This window comes from Heptranchias perlo, chromosome 3 (genome assembly GCF_035084215.1).
Source record: "Heptranchias perlo isolate sHepPer1 chromosome 3, sHepPer1.hap1, whole genome shotgun sequence".
Classification (NCBI taxonomy): domain Eukaryota; kingdom Metazoa; phylum Chordata; class Chondrichthyes; order Hexanchiformes; family Hexanchidae; genus Heptranchias; species Heptranchias perlo.
Window position 1 is genome coordinate 138037076 of NC_090327.1, and position 19709 is coordinate 138056784.

The 19709-nt window shown below is 48.1% G+C and overlaps 1 protein-coding gene across 1 annotated transcript; it reads right to left on the bottom strand.

Moving 5' to 3' along the window:
- Positions 1-2133: 2133 nt before the first annotated feature.
- Positions 2134-5741, bottom strand: LOC137307386 (probable G-protein coupled receptor 139). Its single transcript, XM_067976810.1, has 2 exons — positions 5453-5741; positions 2134-3032 (listed from the first exon to the last, which is right to left on the bottom strand). The coding sequence occupies exons 1-2, from the start codon at positions 5739-5741 to the stop codon at positions 2134-2136; spliced, it is 1188 nt and encodes a 395-aa protein (XP_067832911.1).
- Positions 5742-19709: the final 13968 nt, after the last annotated feature.

A 19709-nucleotide genomic window follows, 5' to 3' on the forward strand; every position in this document is an offset into this window, starting at 1 on the left:
TTTCCTCTTACCCAATGTGATTTTCTGATAGGAATTCACAGAAACAGGATAAATGGATAGAAATGAAGGGGAGAGAGAACGGCTGCATTGGAGTGGTTGTGGGGAGAGAGAGTGGACTTTATTACTCACTGCTCTCCCCAGGGGTGTGTGGGGAGAGAGAGTGTGGACTTTATTACTCACTGCTCTCCCCAGGGGTGTGTGTGGGGAGAGAGTGTGGACTTTATTACTCACTGCTCTCCCCAGGGGTGTGTGGGGGAGAGAGTGTGGACTTTATTACTCACTGCTCTCCCCAGGGGTGTGTGGGGGAGAGAGTGTGGACTTTATTACTCACTGCTCTCCCCAGGGGTGTGTGGGGGGAGAGTGTGGACTTTATTACTCACTGCTCTCCCCAGGGGTGTGTGGGGGGAGAGTGTGGACTTTATTACTCACTGCTCTCCCCAGGGGTGTGTGTGGGGAGAGAGTGTGGACTTTATTACTCACTGCTCTCCCCAGGGGTGTGTGGGGGAGAGAGTGTGGACTTTATTACTCACTGCTCTCCCCAGGGGTGTGTGGGGGAGAGAGTGTGGACTTTATTACTCACTGCTCTCCCCAGGGGTGTGTGGGGGGAGAGAGTGTGGACTTTATTACTCACTGCTCTCCCCAGGGGTGTGAGGGAGAGAGTGTGGACTTTATTACTCACTGCTCTCCCCAGGGGTGTGTGGGGAGAGAGTGTGGACTTTATTACTCACTGCTCTCCCCAGGGGTGTGAGGGAGAGAGTGTGGACTTTATTACTCACTGCTCTCCCCAGGGGTGTGAGGGAGAGAGTGTGGACTTTATTACTCACTGCTCTCCCCAGGGGTGTGTGGGGGAGAGAGCGTGGACTTTATTACTCACTGCTCTCCCCAGGGGTGTGTGGGGAGAGAGAGTGTGGACTTTATTACTCACTGCTCTCCCCAGGGGTGTGAGGGAGAGAGTGTGGACTTTATTACTCACTGCTCTCCCCAGGGGTGTGTGGGGAGAGAGAGTGTGGACTTTATTACTCACTGCTCTTCCCAGGGGTGTGTGAAGGGAGAGAGTGTGGACTTTATTACTCACTGCTCTCCCCAGGGGTGTGCAGAGGGAGAGAGTGTGGACTTTATTACTCACTGCTCTCCCCAGGGGTGTGTGGGGAGAGAGAGTGTGGACTTTATTACTCACTGCTCTTCCCAGGGGTGTGTGAAGGGAGAGAGTGTGGACTTTATTACTCACTGCTCTCCCCAGGGGTGTGCAGAGGGAGAGAGTGTGGACTTTATTACTCACTGCTCTCCCCAGGGGTGTGTGGGGAGAGAGTGTGGACTTTATTACTCACTGCTCTCCCCAGGGGTGTGCGGGGAGAGAGTGTGGACTTTATTACTCACTGCTCTCCCCAGGGGTGTGTGGGGGGAGAGAGTGTGGACTTTATTACTCACTGCTCTCCCCAGGGGTGGAGGGGAGAGAGTGTGGACTTTATTACTCACTGCTCTCCCCAGGGGTGTGCAGAGGGAGAGAGTGTGGACTTTATTACTCACTGCTCTCCCCAGGGGTGTGTGGGGGGAGAAAGTGTGGACTTTATTACTCACTGCTCTCCCCAGGGGTGTGTGGGGGGAGAGAGTGTGGACTTTATTACTCACTGCTCTCCCCAGGGGTGTGCGGGGAGAGAGTGTGGACTTTATTACTCACTGCTCTCCCCAGGGGTGTGTGGGGGGAGAGAGTGTGGACTTTATTACTCACTGCTCTCCCCAGGGGTGTGTGGGGAGAGAGTGTGGACTTTATTACTCACTGCTCTCCCCAGGAGTGTGCGGGGGTGAGATTGTGAGCTGTCCCGATATCTCCTCTATCTCCGGCCCCTTTTCCATCACCTTGTATTGTTCTTTTTATTATCACCTTTTCAATTCTCCAATATGGTGAAACATTCGGTGTAATTAGTTGCGATATGTTATTTTACAACTTGTAATTTCTGGAGATATAAACTTTTACAAATGCTGTAAATGAGTTGATAAATTCCCTCAGGTTATAAAGGTTTCAGTGATTGGAGAATACACAGTGTTTGCAGCACCGTGGCCTGGTGGAGAGAGAATCAGACACCGTATGACGCAGAACGGTCTCTGATCTGAGAAAGTCTTCAGATCTTCTCATTATTTAATGAATTTTATAATTACAGTAAAGGGATATTTCACCACATTCTTCAACTGCTCTCTGAATTTAATCTGTGTCACGGCATAAATACAAGTGTTTGTGCAGCAACTCATGAGCTGGAGCATGAATCCCAGTTCTAGTAGAAACCTGGGTAGAATTACAGAATAAAACCCCAACACCCACATCCGTTTCCATATAGAATACACCGTAAACAGTGCCCAGAACAGTATAAAGTTTCCTGATATCACAAACAGTAAAATTATGGATTTCCTTCGGCTCTCCATCTCTGGGTCTTTTGGACTCTCCCCACTGCTGTGACCCCGGAGTCTCCTGCGGGCTCTGCTGGCCACTAAAATGTATCTGACAGTGAAAGCATTGAGCAGCAGAATCAGAACATATGGGATCCCCGGGGTGAGGATATAATGAAGGAGTTCGATGACTGCCCACACACGTGAAAGCATAACAACGGCAGGTACAGCACAAAACCACGGTTCGTTGAAAAGCAAATACCAACCCTTGAACATAAAGAAGCAGGTGATGTTCTTTAAACAGATCACCACACTCACTGTTCCCAGAACCACAGCCGCCGTTCTCTCGGTGCAATATTTAGTTTTCAGATTCTGGCAACAAATGGCCACAAATCGATCGAAGGTAAAAGTGATGGTGAACCAGACGGAACAGTCTGTGGCTGCGAAAAGCAGGACGGCGTGGATATTACACACGGGGATGGACCACAGGAAACGAAACTGACCCCGATAGACAATGGGAATCTGCCTGAGTATCAGATCGAAGATAACGACCAGTAGATCCGCCGCTGCCATCGCCACCAGGTAACGAGTGACACATTTGGAGAGACCGCACTTTCCCCGAGATAGGATAACTATCGTCAATAAGTTAACTGTAAGGAAGGGAAATAAACAGGGCAATTGTACATCAGGCTGGAACTGCCTGTAAATATTATTACCATCCCTGGATCAACGGTAAATATTAGCACCGTCTCTGGATCCACTGTAAATATTAATAACGTCTCTGGTCCCCTGTAAATATTAGTGTCATCTCCAGATCACCTGTAAATATTCCGACGTCTCTGGATCCCCAGTTAATATTAGCACCATCGCAGTAGCCCCTGTAAATATTAGTTCCACCTGTGGATTCACTGTGAATATAAATACAATCTCTGGATCCCCTGTAAATATTAGTACCATCTGTGAATATGCTGTAAATATTGGTACCATTTCTAGCCTCCTTGTAAATATTAGTACAGTCTCTGTGTCCCCTGTAAATATTATTTCCGACTCTGGATCCACTGTAAATATTATTCTTGTCTCTAGAACAAGTTAAATATTAGTACCGTCTCTGGATCACCTGTAAATTTTAGTTTCATCTCTGGATCCTCTGTAATTATTATTACCATCCCTGGCTCTCCGGTAAATATTTTTACTGTCTCTGGGTCCCCTGTAGATATTAATTCCATCTCGAGATCCCGTGTAATTATGAGCATCGTCTCTGGATTCCCTGTTAAAATTGGTACCCTCTCTGGAAGTAGATATTAGTAACGTCTCTGGATCTGCTGTAAATATTAGTAACTCTCTGGATCCCCTGTAATTATTAATACCATCTCTGGATCCCCTGTAGATATTAGTGCTGTCTCTGGATCCCTGGAAATATGAGTACCGTCTCTTGATCCACTCTGACTGTTGGTACAGTCTGTGGATCCCCGGCCTTTATTCGTACCGTCTGTGGGTCTCCTGCAAATATTAGTATTGTCACTATATTCCCTGTACATATTAGTACCGTGTCTGGATCAACTGTAAATATTAACACCATCTCTTTATTCCCTGCAAATATTAGTGACGTCTCTGGATCCCCTGTTAATATTAGAACGATCCATGGATCCCCCTGTTAATATTAGTACCGTCTCTGGATACCCCTGTCATTTTTAATATCGTCTCTGGATACCCCTGTCAATATTAGTGCAGTCACTGGATCACTCTGTTAATTTTAGCATCGTCTGTGGATCGCCTTGAAATATTAGGACTGTCGCTGGATCCCCTGTAATGTTTAATACTGTCTCTGAATCCCCTATAAATATTAGTACCTTCCCTGTATGCTCCTCCAAATATTAGTACTGTCTCTGGAGCCCCTGTAAATCTCAGTACCATCTCGGGTTACACTGTAAATATTAGTCAGGCCTCTGGATTCCTCGAAATATTAGTCGTGTCTCTGCATCCCCTGTAAAAATTAGAACCGTCTCTGGATACCCTGTAAATATTAGTCCCGTCTCTGGAACCCTGCGCGTACTAGTACTGTCTCTGGATCCTCTGTAAATATTAGTACCATCTCTGGAACCCACTGTATCTATTAGAACCATCTCTGGACCCCCTCTCAATGTTAGTAGAGTCTTTGCATCCCCTGTAAAAATAGTACAGTCTCAGGATACCCTGTAAATATTAGTACAGTCCCTGGATCCAGTGTTAATATCAGTACAATCTGTGGATCTCTGTAAATATTAATACTACCTCAGGATCCCCTGTAAATATTGGTCAGTCTCTGATTCCCTTGAAACATGAGTAGCGTCTCTTGATCCCCTCTAACTATTAGTACAGTCTGTGGATCCTCTATATATATTAGTTGAGTCACAGAATCCCCAGTAAATGTTAGTACTGTCTTTGGATCCATGTAATTATTAGTACTGTCACTGCAACCCTTTGTGTAAAATGACACACCCAAAAGACCCTCTAAAAACTGGCGCATCCTCAGTCACCCTGCAAATACAGATTCACTCCTCGGGACCGATTGTATATTAAATCTCACACCCAGACAACCCGCGTAAATATATTTCCCATCCCTGCTCCCCCAATAAATATATCTCCAATCCCGGGTACCGCCTCTGATTTTTAAGCTCGTTATTTAATCTTACCAGGAACACCAACAGCGGCGAGTGTGGGACACAGAATGCCAAGCACATTAACACAGTGACACACGGTTTATAGAATTAACAGCTGGATATAGAGCCTCACCGGAGACACCAACAGCGGTGAGAGTTGGACAGGGAATGAGATGAACAGTAATACAGTGAAACATGGTCTATTATATTAATAGCTGGAAATAGAGACTTACCAGAGACACCAAGATCAGCGAGTGTGGGGCAGGGAATAATAAGGACAGTAAGACAGTGAAACATGTTTTATAGAATTAATGGCTGAATATAGAGACTTACCAGAGACCAAGATCAGCGAGTGTGGGTCAGAGAATGACAAGAAAAGTAATACAGATAAACATGGTTTATAGAATTAATAGCTGGATATAGAAACTTACCAGTGACACCGACAGCAGCGAGGAGAGGATAGTAAATCACTTGTATACAGGCAAGGGCAAAATATATCCGATCCTCTAATGAGAATGAATCATAATGTGAATAAAGGTATTGAAACATCCAGAATGGATTGTTCCTATCGATTGTTCTCAGATTCCGACCCATTGTTGTAACATTCCAATCGATTGTTCTCAGATTCCGACCCATTGTTGTAACATTCCAATCGATTGTTCTCAGATTCCGACCCATTGTTGTAACATTCCAATCTATTGTTCTCAGATTCCGACCCATTGTTGTAACATTCCAATCTATTGTTCTCAGATTCCGATCTATTCTTTCCCTCTCTGTGGAGCCGCTGATCCCTGTTAGTGCCGGGGGTGATGCTCCCACTGACACTATGGGATAACACGTTGAAAGTAGTCGCTTATAAATAACAGAGAGAAACACTCCAGTGACACAATTCGGGCCAATGGAGACTGACATTAATTACAGTCACTGAACAAACAGATTCAGTAAACAACTTTAAACCCAACAATATTCATATCACAAAATATATTTCACCAAATATTAGACAGATGGAAAGTCCAAAGCCCAATATATTATTTTAATAAATATTTTGAAGAACAGGAACGATGAGACCACAGTCTGACAGCACTGAGGTAAAGCGAGAGCAGCTTCATTTACAAATTGTAGATTATTTGTAATTGAAATCATTTAATTTCAGAGAGTTTCTACCCACTTCTCAAGGGTTGGATTTAAACTCAGAGATGGAACTGAACCATTATACTGGTCAGTTTGGAGACCACACTGTGAATATTGGAGCAATATCTGGATACTCCGTCAATATTGGCAAGTCTATGGATCCTCTTGTAAATATTGGTACAGTCTCTGGATCGACCTGTAAATAATGGCATAGTCTTTGGATTCCATAGTAAATATTCGCACAGTCTATGGACTTCCCTGCAAATATTCCGACAGACAATGAAAAAGGCTTGGGTTACTTCTAAAAATATTGGCCCGCTTCCGGGTTTCCTGACACAAGGTGAGGATTGTTTAAATGTGTATAATGCCCAGTACCATGGAAATATAGAATCACTGCCACAGACCCCTGTGAATACTGACATAGACTGGGTACAGCCTGAATGTCTACAGTCCTTGCGACCTCTTTAAATATTGACGACACTCACAAACACTTGTAAATACTGAGAGTCTGGGTACAGCTTGAATGTCTAAAGTCCCTGGTACCGTTATAAATATTGACTCCCTCTCACAGATCCCTGTAATACCGACACAGTCTGAGTACATCGAGTTCAATCGAAATTACAGCACAGAAACACAACATTCAGCCCAATTGGTCCATGCAAGTGTTTATGACCCACACGAGGCTCCTCTCTCCCTCCTTCATCAAACCCTATCAGGATACCCTTCTATTCCTTTCTCCATCACGTGCTTATCCAGCTTCCCCTTAAATGCATCGATGCTATTTTCCTGAACTGCACTTTGTAATAGAGAATTCCACATTCTCACCACTCATTGAGTAAAGCAGTTTCCCCTGAATTCCCGATTGGATTTATTGTTGACTATTTTATATTTATGAGCTCCAGCCCTGGACTCCCCATCAAGTGGAAACATTTTCTCTATAAAACCCTATCAAACCCTATCATTATCTGAAAGACCTCTATCAGGTCACCCTTCTCTTTTCGAGCGATAAGACCCCCAGTCTGTTCAGCCTTTCCTGATAAAGATATTCTCTCAGTTCTCGTATCATCCGAGTAAATCTTTTTTTTCACCCCCTCAATGCCTCTCTATCCTTTTTATAATATGGAGACCAGAACCGTGCATAATACTCCAAGTGTGGTCTAACCAAGGTTCAATACAACTTTAACATAATTTCCCTCCTTTTTAATTCTATCCCTACAGAAATGAATCCGAGTGCTGGATTTGCCTTTTTATGGCCTTATTAACCTCCGTCTCTACTTTTATTGATGTGTGTATCTGTACCACTAGATCTATTTGTTCCTCTATCCTGTTTAGACTCTTATTATCCAAGCAATATGTGGACTCCTTATTCTTCCTACCACAATACACCACGTCACACTTGTCTGTATTAGGATTCATTCGCCAATTACACACCAATTCTGCAAGTTTATTCATGGCTTCTCGCATTTTGACACATTCTTCCTTTATATTAACTACACCCACCAATGTCGTGTTGTCCCAAATTTTGAAATTGTTCTTCAGATTCAAGAATCCAAATCGTTTATGCAAATTGTGAACAACAGTGGTCCCAGCACCGATCCCTGTGGAACATCACTTCCCATCTTTTGCCAGTCTGAATTGCTGCTCTTAACCCCTACGCTCTGTTTTCTGTTTTGTCGCCAACTTGCTCCCCATTCTCCTATTGTCCTACTTGTCCTCTGACTCCACATCCTCTGACCTCAGTCATGAATCTACAATGCGGCAGCTTATCGAAGGCACTTTGAAAATCCAAATAAGTTACAGCTACTGAATTACCTTGTCTATTCTTTCTGTTAAATCTTCAGAGAATTCAATAAGATTGGTCGAGCTGTGAATGTTCATGGTCCCTGGTACTGCTGTAAACACCGACACACTCTTATGGAGCACTGTAAATACTGACAAAGTCTGGGTACAGCCTGAATATCTACAGTCCTTGGTATCCCTTTATATATTGATTCACCCTCACAGACCCCTGTAAATACTGACACAATCAGGGGTCTCCCTCAATATCGACAGTACTGGGTAACCTTTTATCTATTGAGTCACTCTCACAGACCCCTGTAAATACTGACACAGTCTGGGGACAAGCTGAATTTGTGCAGTCTTTGCTGCCCTTTATTTATTGATTCAATCTCTGCCGAACAGCACTGTGGGAGTACTCACCACACGGACTACAGCGGTTCAAGAAGGCGGCTCACCACCACCTTCTCAAGGGGAATTAGGGATGGGCAATAAATGCCGGCCTTGACAGGAAAGCTCACATCCCATGAATAAATATTAAAAAATCACTCTCATTCACTGCTGTAAATATTGACACAGTCTGGGGCAGCCTGGGTATCTACAGTCCTTGGTACCCATTTATATATTGACTCACTCTAATTGATCCCTGTAAATAGTGAGACTATCTGGGGACAGCCTGAATATCTACAGTCCTCGGTATATCTTTATATATAGATTCACTCTCACTGACACAGCCTGAGAACTCGCTTAATGTTTGTAGTTGTTGGTACTCCTTTATATATTGATTCACTCCCACAGACCCAATCTGTTGATTCACTACCACTGAGACAACAGCAACAACAACTTGCATTTTTACAGCTCCTTTAACATATTGAGATGTCCCAAGGTGTTTCACAGGATGGTTATCAAACAAAAGGAGACATTAGGACAGGAGACCAAAAGCTTGTTCAATGAAGTAGTTGTTAAGGAGCGTCTTAAAGGAGGAGGGAGATGGAAAGAGGCGGAGAGGTTTAGGGAGGGAATTCAAGAGCTTAGGGCCGAGGCAGCTGAGGGCACGACCGCCGATGGAGGAGCATTTCAAATCGGGGATGTGCAAGAGGCAAGAATTGGAGGAGCGAAGAGATTTCGGAGCGTTCCTGGGCTGGAGGAGGTTTTATAAATACATTAAGAGCAAGCAGATAACTAAGGAAAGAGTCGGGCCTATTGGAGAACAAAAAGGTAACCTATGTGTGGAGGTGGAAGATGTGGGAATGCGTCTGTCCTCACAAAAGGGAGAGATGGAGATGTTGTAGTTAAGGAGGATAAGTGTGAAATATTGGATTGGATAAACATAGTGAGGGAGGAAATATTAAGGGGATTAGCATTTTTGAAAGTAGATAAATGGCCAGGCCGGTGAAATGTATTCCAGGCTGTTAAGAGAAACAAGGGAGGAAATAGCGGAGGCTCTGACCAACATTTTCCCATCCTCCCTGGCTCCAGGCATGGTGCTGTGGGATTGGAAGATTGCCAATGTTGGACCGTTGTTTAAAAATGGAGAAAGGGATAGGCTGAGTAATTCCAGGCCAGTCAGTCTAACATCGGTGGTGGGCAAATTATTGGAAACAATTCTGAGGGACTGTTTTAATCGTCATTTAGAAAGGCACCGATTAATCAGGGACAGTCAGCATGGATTTGTTCAGGGAAGGTCGTGTCTGACTAACTTTATTAAATTTATTGAGGAGGTAACAAGGAGGGTCGATGAGGGTAGTACATTTTATGTAGTCTGCATAGATTTTAGCAACGCTTTTGACAAGTAACAGTTTTGCACAATTTGAAATATCAGTACTCTCATCAAGTTGGATAGTAAAATCCCTCGACTATAACCGAGTAATAAGCTTGGCTTTTAAGAGCTCTGCAATAAAACATATTCACCGAGACATTCTGAGATCACCGAGGAGAATGCTTCTCAATTTTTCTGCACATCGACAGTTGCTGGAAGAATCAGCTTTTCACCAACTGCACGGGCCAATTGATGAAACCATATTTGAAAATAGCCTCACTATACTGCCACGTCCATGATTTGGTTTTCGACTTCATCGGTGGTTCAGACCAGGTCGACATGGCAGAAGTCTGTCAGTCAGGACTTGAAATTTATCTTGCAAACGACGGAATTACACATGTTTCTTTTTCCATTTTCAGATGTCGACGGATTTGATAACCTTGTTTCCGAAATTCATGTTCTTATTTCAAAACGATCCATTTGTCGGGATTAAAGTTTAATGGTTAAGCCCCCGACTTTACTCTATATCTAACCCATGCCGTGCGTGACCTGGGAGTGTTTGATGGGACAGTGTAGAGGGAGTTTTACTCTGCATCTAACTGTGCTGACACTGTGCTGGGAGTGTTGATGCGCAGTATATCAAAGAATCGTAGAATCATGGAAAGTTATGGCACAAAAAGAGCCCATTTGGCCCATCGTGTCCGTGCCGGCCGATAAAGAGCTCTATCCAGCTTAATCCCACTTTCCAGCACTTGGTCCGTAGCCCTGTAGGTTACAGCACTTCAAGTGCACTTCCAATTCCTTTTGAAATGAGTTGAGGGTTTCTGCCTCTCCCACCCTTTCAGGCAGTGAGTTCCAGACCCCCACCACCGTCTGGGTGAAAAAAATTCTCCTCAGCATCCGTCTAATCCTTCTATCAGTTACTTTCCTGGCCCCTCTGCAAAGGGAAATAGGTCCTCCCGATCCACTCTACCCAGTCCCATCATAATTTTATATACCGCAATTGAATCTCCCCTCAGACGCCTTTTTTTTCAAAGAAAACAACCCCAGCCGATCCAATCTTTTCTCATCGCTAAAATTCTGCACCCCTGGCAACATCCTCCTAAATCTCCTCTGTCCCATCTCTCGTGCAATCACGTCTTTCCTTTGATGTGGTGACCAGAACTGTACGCAGTACTTAAGTAGTGGCCTAACCAATGTTTTATACAGTTCGAGCATAACCTCCCTGCTCTTTATTTTATGCCGCAGCTAATAAAGGAAAGTACCCAGTATGCCTTTTTAACTACCTTATCCACTGTCTGTCCTTCTGTCTTCAGGGATCTGTGGATATGCACTCCAAGGTCCCTATGTTCCTCTACACCTCTCAGTATCCACCCATTTATTGTGTATTCCCTTGCCTTGTTTGCCATCCCCAAGTGCATTACCTCACACTTCTATGGAATTAATTCCATTTGCCACTTTTCTGCCCACCTGACCAGTCCATTGATATCTTTCTGCAGTCTACAGCTTTCCTTCTCACTATCAACTACACGGCTAATTTTTCTGTATCATCTGCAAACTTCTTGATGAAGCCCCCCCATATTCAAGTCCAAATCATTAATATTTACCACAAAAAGCAAGGGACCAAGTACTGATCCCTCCGGGATCCAACGGGAAACAGCCTTCCAGTCACAAAAACACCCATCAACCATTACCCTTTGCTTCCTGCCACTGAGCCAATTTTGGATCCAACGAGTCACTTTCCTTTGGATCCCATGGGCTTTTACTTTTTTCACCAGTCTGCCATGTGGGACCTTTTCAAAAGCCTTGCTAAAATCCATTTACACTACATCAAATGCGTTACCCTCATCGACGCTCCTTGTTGGCACCTCAAAAAATTCAAATCAAGTTAGTCAGACACGACCTTCCCTGAACAAATCCATTCTAACTGTCCTTGCCTTTCTAAATGACGATTTGTGCTGTTCCTCAGAATCGATTCCAATAATTTGCCCACCACCGAGATTGGACTGTTTGGCCTATAATTATTTGGTTTATCTCTTTTTTCCGTGGGCGGGGCTTCAGGGTACCAGTGACCAGGAACAATGAGTGGGCGGGGCTTCAGGGTCCCAGTGACGGGAACAAACAGTGGGCGGGGCTTCAGTGTCCCAGTGACCAGGAACAAAGAGTGGGCGGGGCTTCAGTGTCCCAGTGACCAGGAACAAAGAGTGGGCGGGGCTTCAGAGTCCCAGTGACCAGGAACAAAGAGTGGGCGGGGCTTCAGGGTCCCAGTGACCAGGAACAAAGAGTGGGCGGGGCTTCAGGGTCCCAGTGACTGGGAACAAAGAGTGGGCGGGGCTTCAGTGTCCCAGTGACCAGGAACAAAGAGTGGGCGGGGCTTCAGTGTCCCAGTGCCTGGGAAAAAAGAGTGGGCGGGGCTTCAGGGTCCCAGTGACCAGGAAAAAAGAGTGGGCGGGGCTTCAGGGTCCCAGTGACCAGGAACAAAGAGTGGGCGGGGCTTCAGGGTCCCAATGACCGGGAACAAAGAGTGGGCGGAGTTTCGGCCCCAGTGACCAGGAACAAAGAGTGGGTGGGGCTTCAGGGTCCCAGTGACCAGAAACAAAGAGTGGGCGGGGCTTTAGGGTCCCAGTGACCGGGAACAAAGAGTGGGCGGGGCTTCAGGGTGCCAGTGACCGGGAACAAAGAGTGGGCGGAGTTTCAGTGTCCCAGTGACCAGGAACAAAGAGTGGGCGGGGCTTCAGGGTCCCAGTGACCGGGAACAAAGAGTGGACGGGGCTTCAGGGTCCCAGTGACCGGGAACAAAGAGTGGGCGGGGCTTCAGGGTCCCCGTGACTGGGAACAAAGAGTGGGCGGGGCTTCAGGGTCCCAGTGACCAGGAACAAAGAGTGGGCGGGGCTTCAGTGTCCCAGTGACCGGGAAGAAAGAATGGGCGGGGCTTCAGGGTCCCAGTGACCGGGAAGAAAGAATGGGCGGGGCTTCAGTGTCCCAGTGACCAGGAACAAAGAGTGGGCGGAGTTTCAGTGTCCCAGTGACCAGGAACAAAGAATGGGCGGGGCTTCAGGGTCCCAGTGAACGGGAACAAAGAGTGGGCGGGGCTTCAGGGTGCCAGTGACCGGGAACAAAGAGTGGGCGGAGTTTCAGTGTCCCAGTGACCAGGAACAAAGAGTGGGCGGGGCTTCAGGGTCCCAGTGACCGGGAACAAAGAGTGGGCGGGGCTTCAGGGTCCCAGTGACCAGGAACAAAGAGTGGGCGGGGCTTCAGGGTCCCAGTGACCGGGAACAAAGAGTGGGCGGAGTTTCAGGGTCCCAGTGACCGGGAACAAAGAGTGGGCGGAGTTTCAGGGTCCCAGTGACCGGGAACAAAGAGTGGGCGGAGTTTCAGTGTCCCAGTGACTGGGAACAAAGAGCGGGCGGGGCTTCAGGGTCCCAGTGACTGGGAACAAAGAGTGGGCGGAGTTTCAGGGTCCCAGTGACCGGGAACAAAGAGTGGGCGGAGTTTCAGGGTCCCAGTGACTGGGAACAAAGAGTGGGCGGGGCTTCAGGATCCCAGTGACCAGGAACAAAGAGTGGGCGGGGCTTCGGTGTCCCAGTGACTGGGATCAAAGAGTGGGCGGGGCTTCAGGGTCCCCGTGACCAGGAACAAAGAGTGGGCGGAGTTTCACGGTCCCCGTGACAAGGTACAAAGAGTGGGCGGGGCTTCAGGGTCCCAGTGACCAGGAACAAAGAGTGGGCGGGGCTTCAGGGTCCCCGTGACCGGGAACAAAGAGTGGGCGGGGCTTCAGGGTTCCAGTGACTGGGAACAAAGAGTGGGCGGGGCTTCAGTGTCCCAGTGACCAGGAACAAAGAGTGGGCGGGGCTTCAGGGTCCCATTGACCAGGAAGAAAGAGTGGGCGGAGCTTCAGGGTCCCAGTGACCGGGAACAAAGAGTGGGCGGGGCTTCAGGGTCCCAGTGACCGAGAACAGAGAGTGGGCGGGGCTTCAGGGTCCCAGTGACTGGGAACAAAGAGTGGGCGGGGCTTCAGGGTACCAGTGACCAGGAACAATGAGTGGGCGGGGCTTCAGGGTCCCAGTGACCGGGAACAAAGAGTGGGCGGGGCTTCAGTGTCCCAGTGACCAGGAACAAAGAGTGGGCGGGGCTTCAGTGTCCCAGTGACCAGGAACAAAGAGTGGGCGGGGCTTCAGAGTCCCAGTGACCAGGAACAAAGAGTGGGCGGGGCTTCAGGGTCCCAGTGACCAGGAACAAAGAGTGGGCGAGGCTTCAGGGTCCCAGTGACTGGGAACAAAGAGTGGGCGAGGCTTCAGTGTCCCAGTGACCGGGAACAAAGAGTGGGCGGGGCTTCAGTGTCCCAGTGACCGGGAACAAAGAGTGGGCGGGGCTTCAGGGTCCCAGTGACCGGGAAAGAAGAGTGGGCGGGGCTTCAGGGTCCCAATGACCGGGAACAAAGAGTGGGCGCGGCTTCAGTGTCCCAGTGACCGGGAACAAAGAGTGGGCGGGGCTTCAGTGTCCCAGTGACCAGGAACAAAGAGTGGGCGGGGCTTCAGTGTCCCAGTGACTGGGAACAAAGAGTGGGCGGGGCTTCAGAGTCCCAATGACTGGGAACAAAGAGTGGGCGGAGTTTCAGTGTCCCAGTGACCGGGAACAAAGAGTGGGCGGGGCTTCAGTGTCCCAGTGACCAGGAACAAAGAGTGGGCGGGGCTTCAGTGTCCCAGTGACCAGGAACAAAGAGTGGGCGGGGCTTCAGTGTCCCAGTGACTGGGAACAAAGAGTGGGCGGGGCTTCATTGTCCCAGTGACCAGGAACAAAGAGTGGGCGGGGCTTCAGTGTCCCCGTGACCAGGAACAAAGAGTGGGCGGGGCTTCAGTGTCCCAGTGACCAGGAACAAAGAGTGGGCGGGGCTTCAGTGTCCCAGTGACCAGGAACAAAGAGTGGGCGGGGCTTCAGTGACCCCGTGACCAGGAACAAAGAGTGGGCGGGGCTTCAGTGATCCCGTGACCAGGAACAAAGAGTGGGCGGGGCTTCAGTGATCCCGTGACCAGGAGAGAAAATCATTGATTCATTTAATTTATTCTCACTGTGAAGACAGGGAGTGTGGAACTGAACCCAACCAGAGGAGAGGGAGGGAGAGTGAAAACTGGGAGTGGAGGAATGAAATGTTGGAGATGATGCGATGGTTGTATTTCAGCACAGGGAGGAGGGAGAGTGTGTGGGACGGGGACTTACAGCTTTGATGGATCAAGAGGGGAAAGAATGTTCCATAGAAACTAGAATTGTCTGTTCTGAATTTCTATCCTGTATTCACAGTGATGACTTTTGTAAACTCCTTTTACAGAGTATTAAAAGGGGAGAATTTGCAGACGGGAAACTCAAACCAAACATCACATCAAGATCTGACAGTCACTCGATTCATCAGAACCTGAATATCATCGGCCTTTGAATGTGGAAGGAGAAATGTTTGTCTGTTCTGTCTGTGGGAAAAGATTTCAAACATCAGTGTGACTGGAAAAGCACTGAGACCCACACACCCGAGTGAGAGTGTTCCAGTGCACTGACTGTGGAAAGAGCTTTAACCAGTTACACAGCCTGAAAAAACATTGCACCATTCACGGGGAGAAACCGTACACGTGTTCTGTGTGTGGACGAGGCTTCAACTGATCGTCCAACCTGGAGAGAGACAAGGACACCCGGACCACGGAGAAACCGTGGAAATGTGGGGACTGTGGGAAGGGATTCAGTTCCCCGTCCCATCTGGCTCCGTGTATGAGAAGGCTTTCACCATGTTATGCAACCTTCTGACACACCAGTGAGTGTACTCTGATGAGAGACCTTTTAAATGTTCTGACTGTGAGAAGAACTTTAAAAGTACAAAGGAACTGCTGAAACACCAACCCAGTCACACTGGGGAGAGGCCGTTCACCTGCTCCGTGTGTGGGAAGGGATTCACTCAGTCATCACACCTGCTGACACACCAGTGAGTTCACATGTGACTGCAGGGGTTGGATTCTGCTGTTAATCACACCCAGGACTGAACCATGTTCATTCTGACAGTTGGGGTTTGTTTTGGCTGGAGTTTAATCTGTCCAGCGAACAATAAATGTCCAATAAATCAGTGTTGTTTCACACACAGTAAATGGAATCCTTGCTATCTCTAACATATGACGAGAGCTGATTGAGATCTTATTACAAAGTGAGTGGAATCCATCCTCGAGATGAGTTCCCACAACTTTTTAACAGACGGATCTACAAGGAGCCCAAGTCTGACAGGACAGAAATTCTATTATACCACAGGGTCCACTTCAACCATCCGGGGCACTGAGTCCTTGTAATATTGGATTTGAGCCGATGGGAAATATTCTAATCATCTGTTAATGTCACGGAGCAAAGCAGCATTGTTAATTTAACTTGATCAAAGTCAATGGGCAATCCGATCTCCAAAGGGAAACGTCTCCTTAAAGCTGACAGTGTCGGCAGTTCTACAGCTCGTTTCTCACTGTGAGCGTCGGAATTAAAAGGTTTAAAAACAGCCAATGATTCACAAAGGGAGATCTCACCAGACAACAGGACAGTGGTGGAGTTTAATGGGCTGTTTGTGTCATTGGGCTATTTTTAACAGAAGGAAACTGGTCACAGAAAACAGACCCTTTAACAGACTGTCCATGGTCCTCTCTGACCCCCACCTTCTCTCTATCACACTATTTATGGATACCCTACTGCAGTAATTGCTCCACTGTCCTTTATTCTATTGTCCCTCCTGCATCCCTAATACACGGCCCTACACAATCTCACTCTCCCAACATCATCACTGTGCTCAAATCCAGACCAGTCTCCTGATCTGCTCCTTGTTCTCTCCCTGGATCCTAAAACTACTGAACTCAGTCTTCCCCTCCTGAACACTACAGGCTCTCAAACTGAAGCCTGGTGTCCCCCAGACCCTGCTCCTTGATTTACCTCCCTTTCTCTACTCTTCTTTTCACACTTGGTTGTGTTCCACACGCTGGAGGATCCTCTGTGATAAACAGTCTGGGTGACATAGAATTGCAGACACAAATAAACGGTTTAAAAACACAATTACGAAAAATCTTAACAGAGGAGAAAACAGTGGTAGGCTCAGAGCTACACGAGGACCAGGCCATGACGGTCTATTTAAAGGAGATTATTGCTGAGTTGGAAAGGCACGCCAAAACAGTGAATGCACTCATTCGAGAGGATAGGAATGCATCAGACCAGGCTGCACAGAATGAGGTGTGCGTGCTGTACGGGGCATGGTTGCTGGGCGAGGGCCGCAGCAACCTGGAGGATTTAAAGCAGGGTTTAGTCCCCTCCTGGATCAGCAACAAACACCTCGCAGCCCTCCACCCATTTGAGAATTCACTAAGCCCGTGTCAGTTCCGCCTAGCCTCTGAAGCATACCCTGTCCCAGTAGATTGTGGGCGCTCCAACCACACCATCATGGGTATCGTAGTGAGGATGCCGGTCATGGGTGGGACAGCCCGACCTGCACCGATATATAGGGTGGAGAGCATTGGAGTCATTCAAGGGGGTGCACACGTCCGTTTTGCAGCGGTCCCACCTGACGTCATAAAGTGGGAGCACACGATGACAGGTACAGACCTCTCGGTGCCAGAGCCGGGGTGCACATGTAGTACTGTGTCCCCAGCACTTGAACGCCTATTCCAGAGCACAGTGCGGGTTTAAAACTGCTGGTGCACGTCCTATAAACTGTACCATGGAGAGGACCCAACTGCTGGGTTAATTGTGGAACCCTGCAGACAGGAGGTTAGGCCCATGAGGGCCTGGGACTTGACATGCCCGGGCTTGTTGGGTGCAGTGTGGATTGTTGCCTGAAACCAGACAATGAGAGGAGACAGAATAGGCATTCTTCCCTTTAAAACAATCAACCCAGAGAAAGACTTCATCTTACATGAAACTAAAGCCCATCAAAACCCTGCATAAATAATCACTACTAACTACTAAGGCAGGAAAGCAACAATGGAGCAATTATGCGAGCCCATCAAGACCTCACATATACAATGGCTTTCAGTTCAAGACTAATTATGGGGGCAGGAAGGCAACGATAAACATTATGCGAGCCCATTAAAAACAACGAGACCACAATCACCTGAAGAAGCCCACCAAAATCAGACAAAGAACGAACCTTGATTTGGCGCTCAGATAAGAAATTCGAAGAACAGTATAACTGGGCCACCAGTTATGAAGGGGGCAGGTTTTAAGCAGTTTTGAAGCAGGTTTTAAGCAGAGTGGAAGCAGAGTTCAAGCAGGGAGAGGTAGCTGAGCTCAGCGGAGGAAGGAGATCCGGAGGCTCGCAGGCCCGCAGGCAACATCACGGCAAGGGGCACAGTGTGGCAGGCTCAACGGAAGACAACAAGGCCGCAACCGCAGCCCTCCACGAAGATCGCCCACCCACAACCGCGCCTTACCGCATCAGCGGACTCCACCCAACTGAAGAACCTTCACAGATTCCACAGACCAGGACCACGTGGGGACGGCAGGCCCCAAAGGACACAAAGAGTGTACCCCAAAACTGCAACTGGATTACCTGGCTGGATTTCGAACTCTCAAGGAACCCTGGTTGGTGAGCATGATCCCTGACCTCTCCTAGTTCAATTTAGTTAGGTTTTGGGGGTGGGACAAGGGTAAGGGGATTAGTAGGGTGATTTTCCCTCGTTATGCCGTGTGTTCCCCATTCTTAACCAAGTGTACTATGTAGGTCTGTATAATCTCAGTGTAATCCTAATGTTATAAGTTCATTTGTGACTTCAATAAACTCAGTTTTTCTTGCACCAAAACCAGTTTTCTGCTGCACTTTGTCACAACCCCCAAATAAGTCCAAGGTCTAGAACCCAGGGAGTGGGAGCGATTCGAACCGCTCAGAAGTCAGAGGTGAAGCTGACACACACCACCACCCCCTACACTATGCACTGTTCACCACAGGGGTGCGTGTGGCAAGACACTGTGGGCTTTACTACTCACTGCTCTCCCCAGGGGTGAGTGAAGGTGTGGCGTGGGGTTAGAATGTGGAATTAACGACTCACTGCTCTCCCCAGGGGTATGTGTGATGGAGGGGGGGGAGAGTGGACTGTCGTGCTTACTGCACTTCCCAGGGGTGTGTGTGTGGGGAGAGAGTGTGGTCTTTATTACTCACTGCTCTCCCCAGAGGTGTGTGGGGGGAGAGAGTGTGGACTTTATTACTCACTGCACTTCCCAGGGGTGTGTGTGTGGGGAGAGAGTGTGGTCTTTATTACTCACTGCTCTCCCCAGGGGTGTGTGGGGGGAGAGAGTGTGGACTTTATTACTCACTGCTCTCCCCAGGGGTGTGTGGGGGGAGAGAGTGTGGACTTTATTACTCACTGCTCTCCCCAGGGGTGTGTGGGGGGAGAGAGTGTGGACTTTATTACTCACTGCTCTCCCCAGGGGTGTGTGGGGAGAGAGAGTGGACTTTATTACTCACTGCTCTCCCCAGGGGTGTGTGAGGGAGAGAGTGTGGACTTTATTACTCACTGCTCTCCCCAGGGGGGTGTGGGGAGAGAGTGTGGACTTTATTACTCACTGCTCTCCCCAGGGGTGTGTGAGGGAGAGAGTGTGGACTTTATTACTCACTGCTCTCCCCAGGGGTGTGTGAGGGAGAGAGTGTGGACTTTATTACTCACTGCTCTCCCCAGGGGGGTGTGGGGAGAGAGTGTGGACTTTATTACTCACTGCTCTCCCCAGGGGTGAGTGGGGGGAGAGAGTGTGGACTTTATTACTCACTGCTCTCCCCAGGGGTGTGTGGGGGGAGAGTGTGGACTTTATTACTCACTGCTCTCCCCAGGGGTGTGTGGGGAGAGAGTGTGGACTTTATTACTCACTGCTCTCCCCAGGGGTGTGGGGGGAGAGTGTGGACTTTATTACTCACTGCTCTCCCCAGGGGTGTGTGAGGGAGAGAGTGTGGACTTTATTACTCACTGCTCTCCCCAGGGGTGTGTGGGGGGAGAGTGTGGACTTTATTACTCACTGCTCTCCCCAGGGGT

What these genes read in the sequence shown, in the direction of transcription:
- LOC137307386 (XM_067976810.1), bottom strand. Translation starts at nt 5,741, where the DNA reads ATGGGTCGGAATCTGAGAACAATAGATTGGAATGTTACAACAATGGGT. An exon ending in CGCTGCTGTCGGTGTCACTG is followed by an intron (nt 3,033 to 5,452) that starts GTAAGTTTCTAT and finishes CCTTCCTTACAG; the next exon opens with TTAACTTATTGACGATAGTT.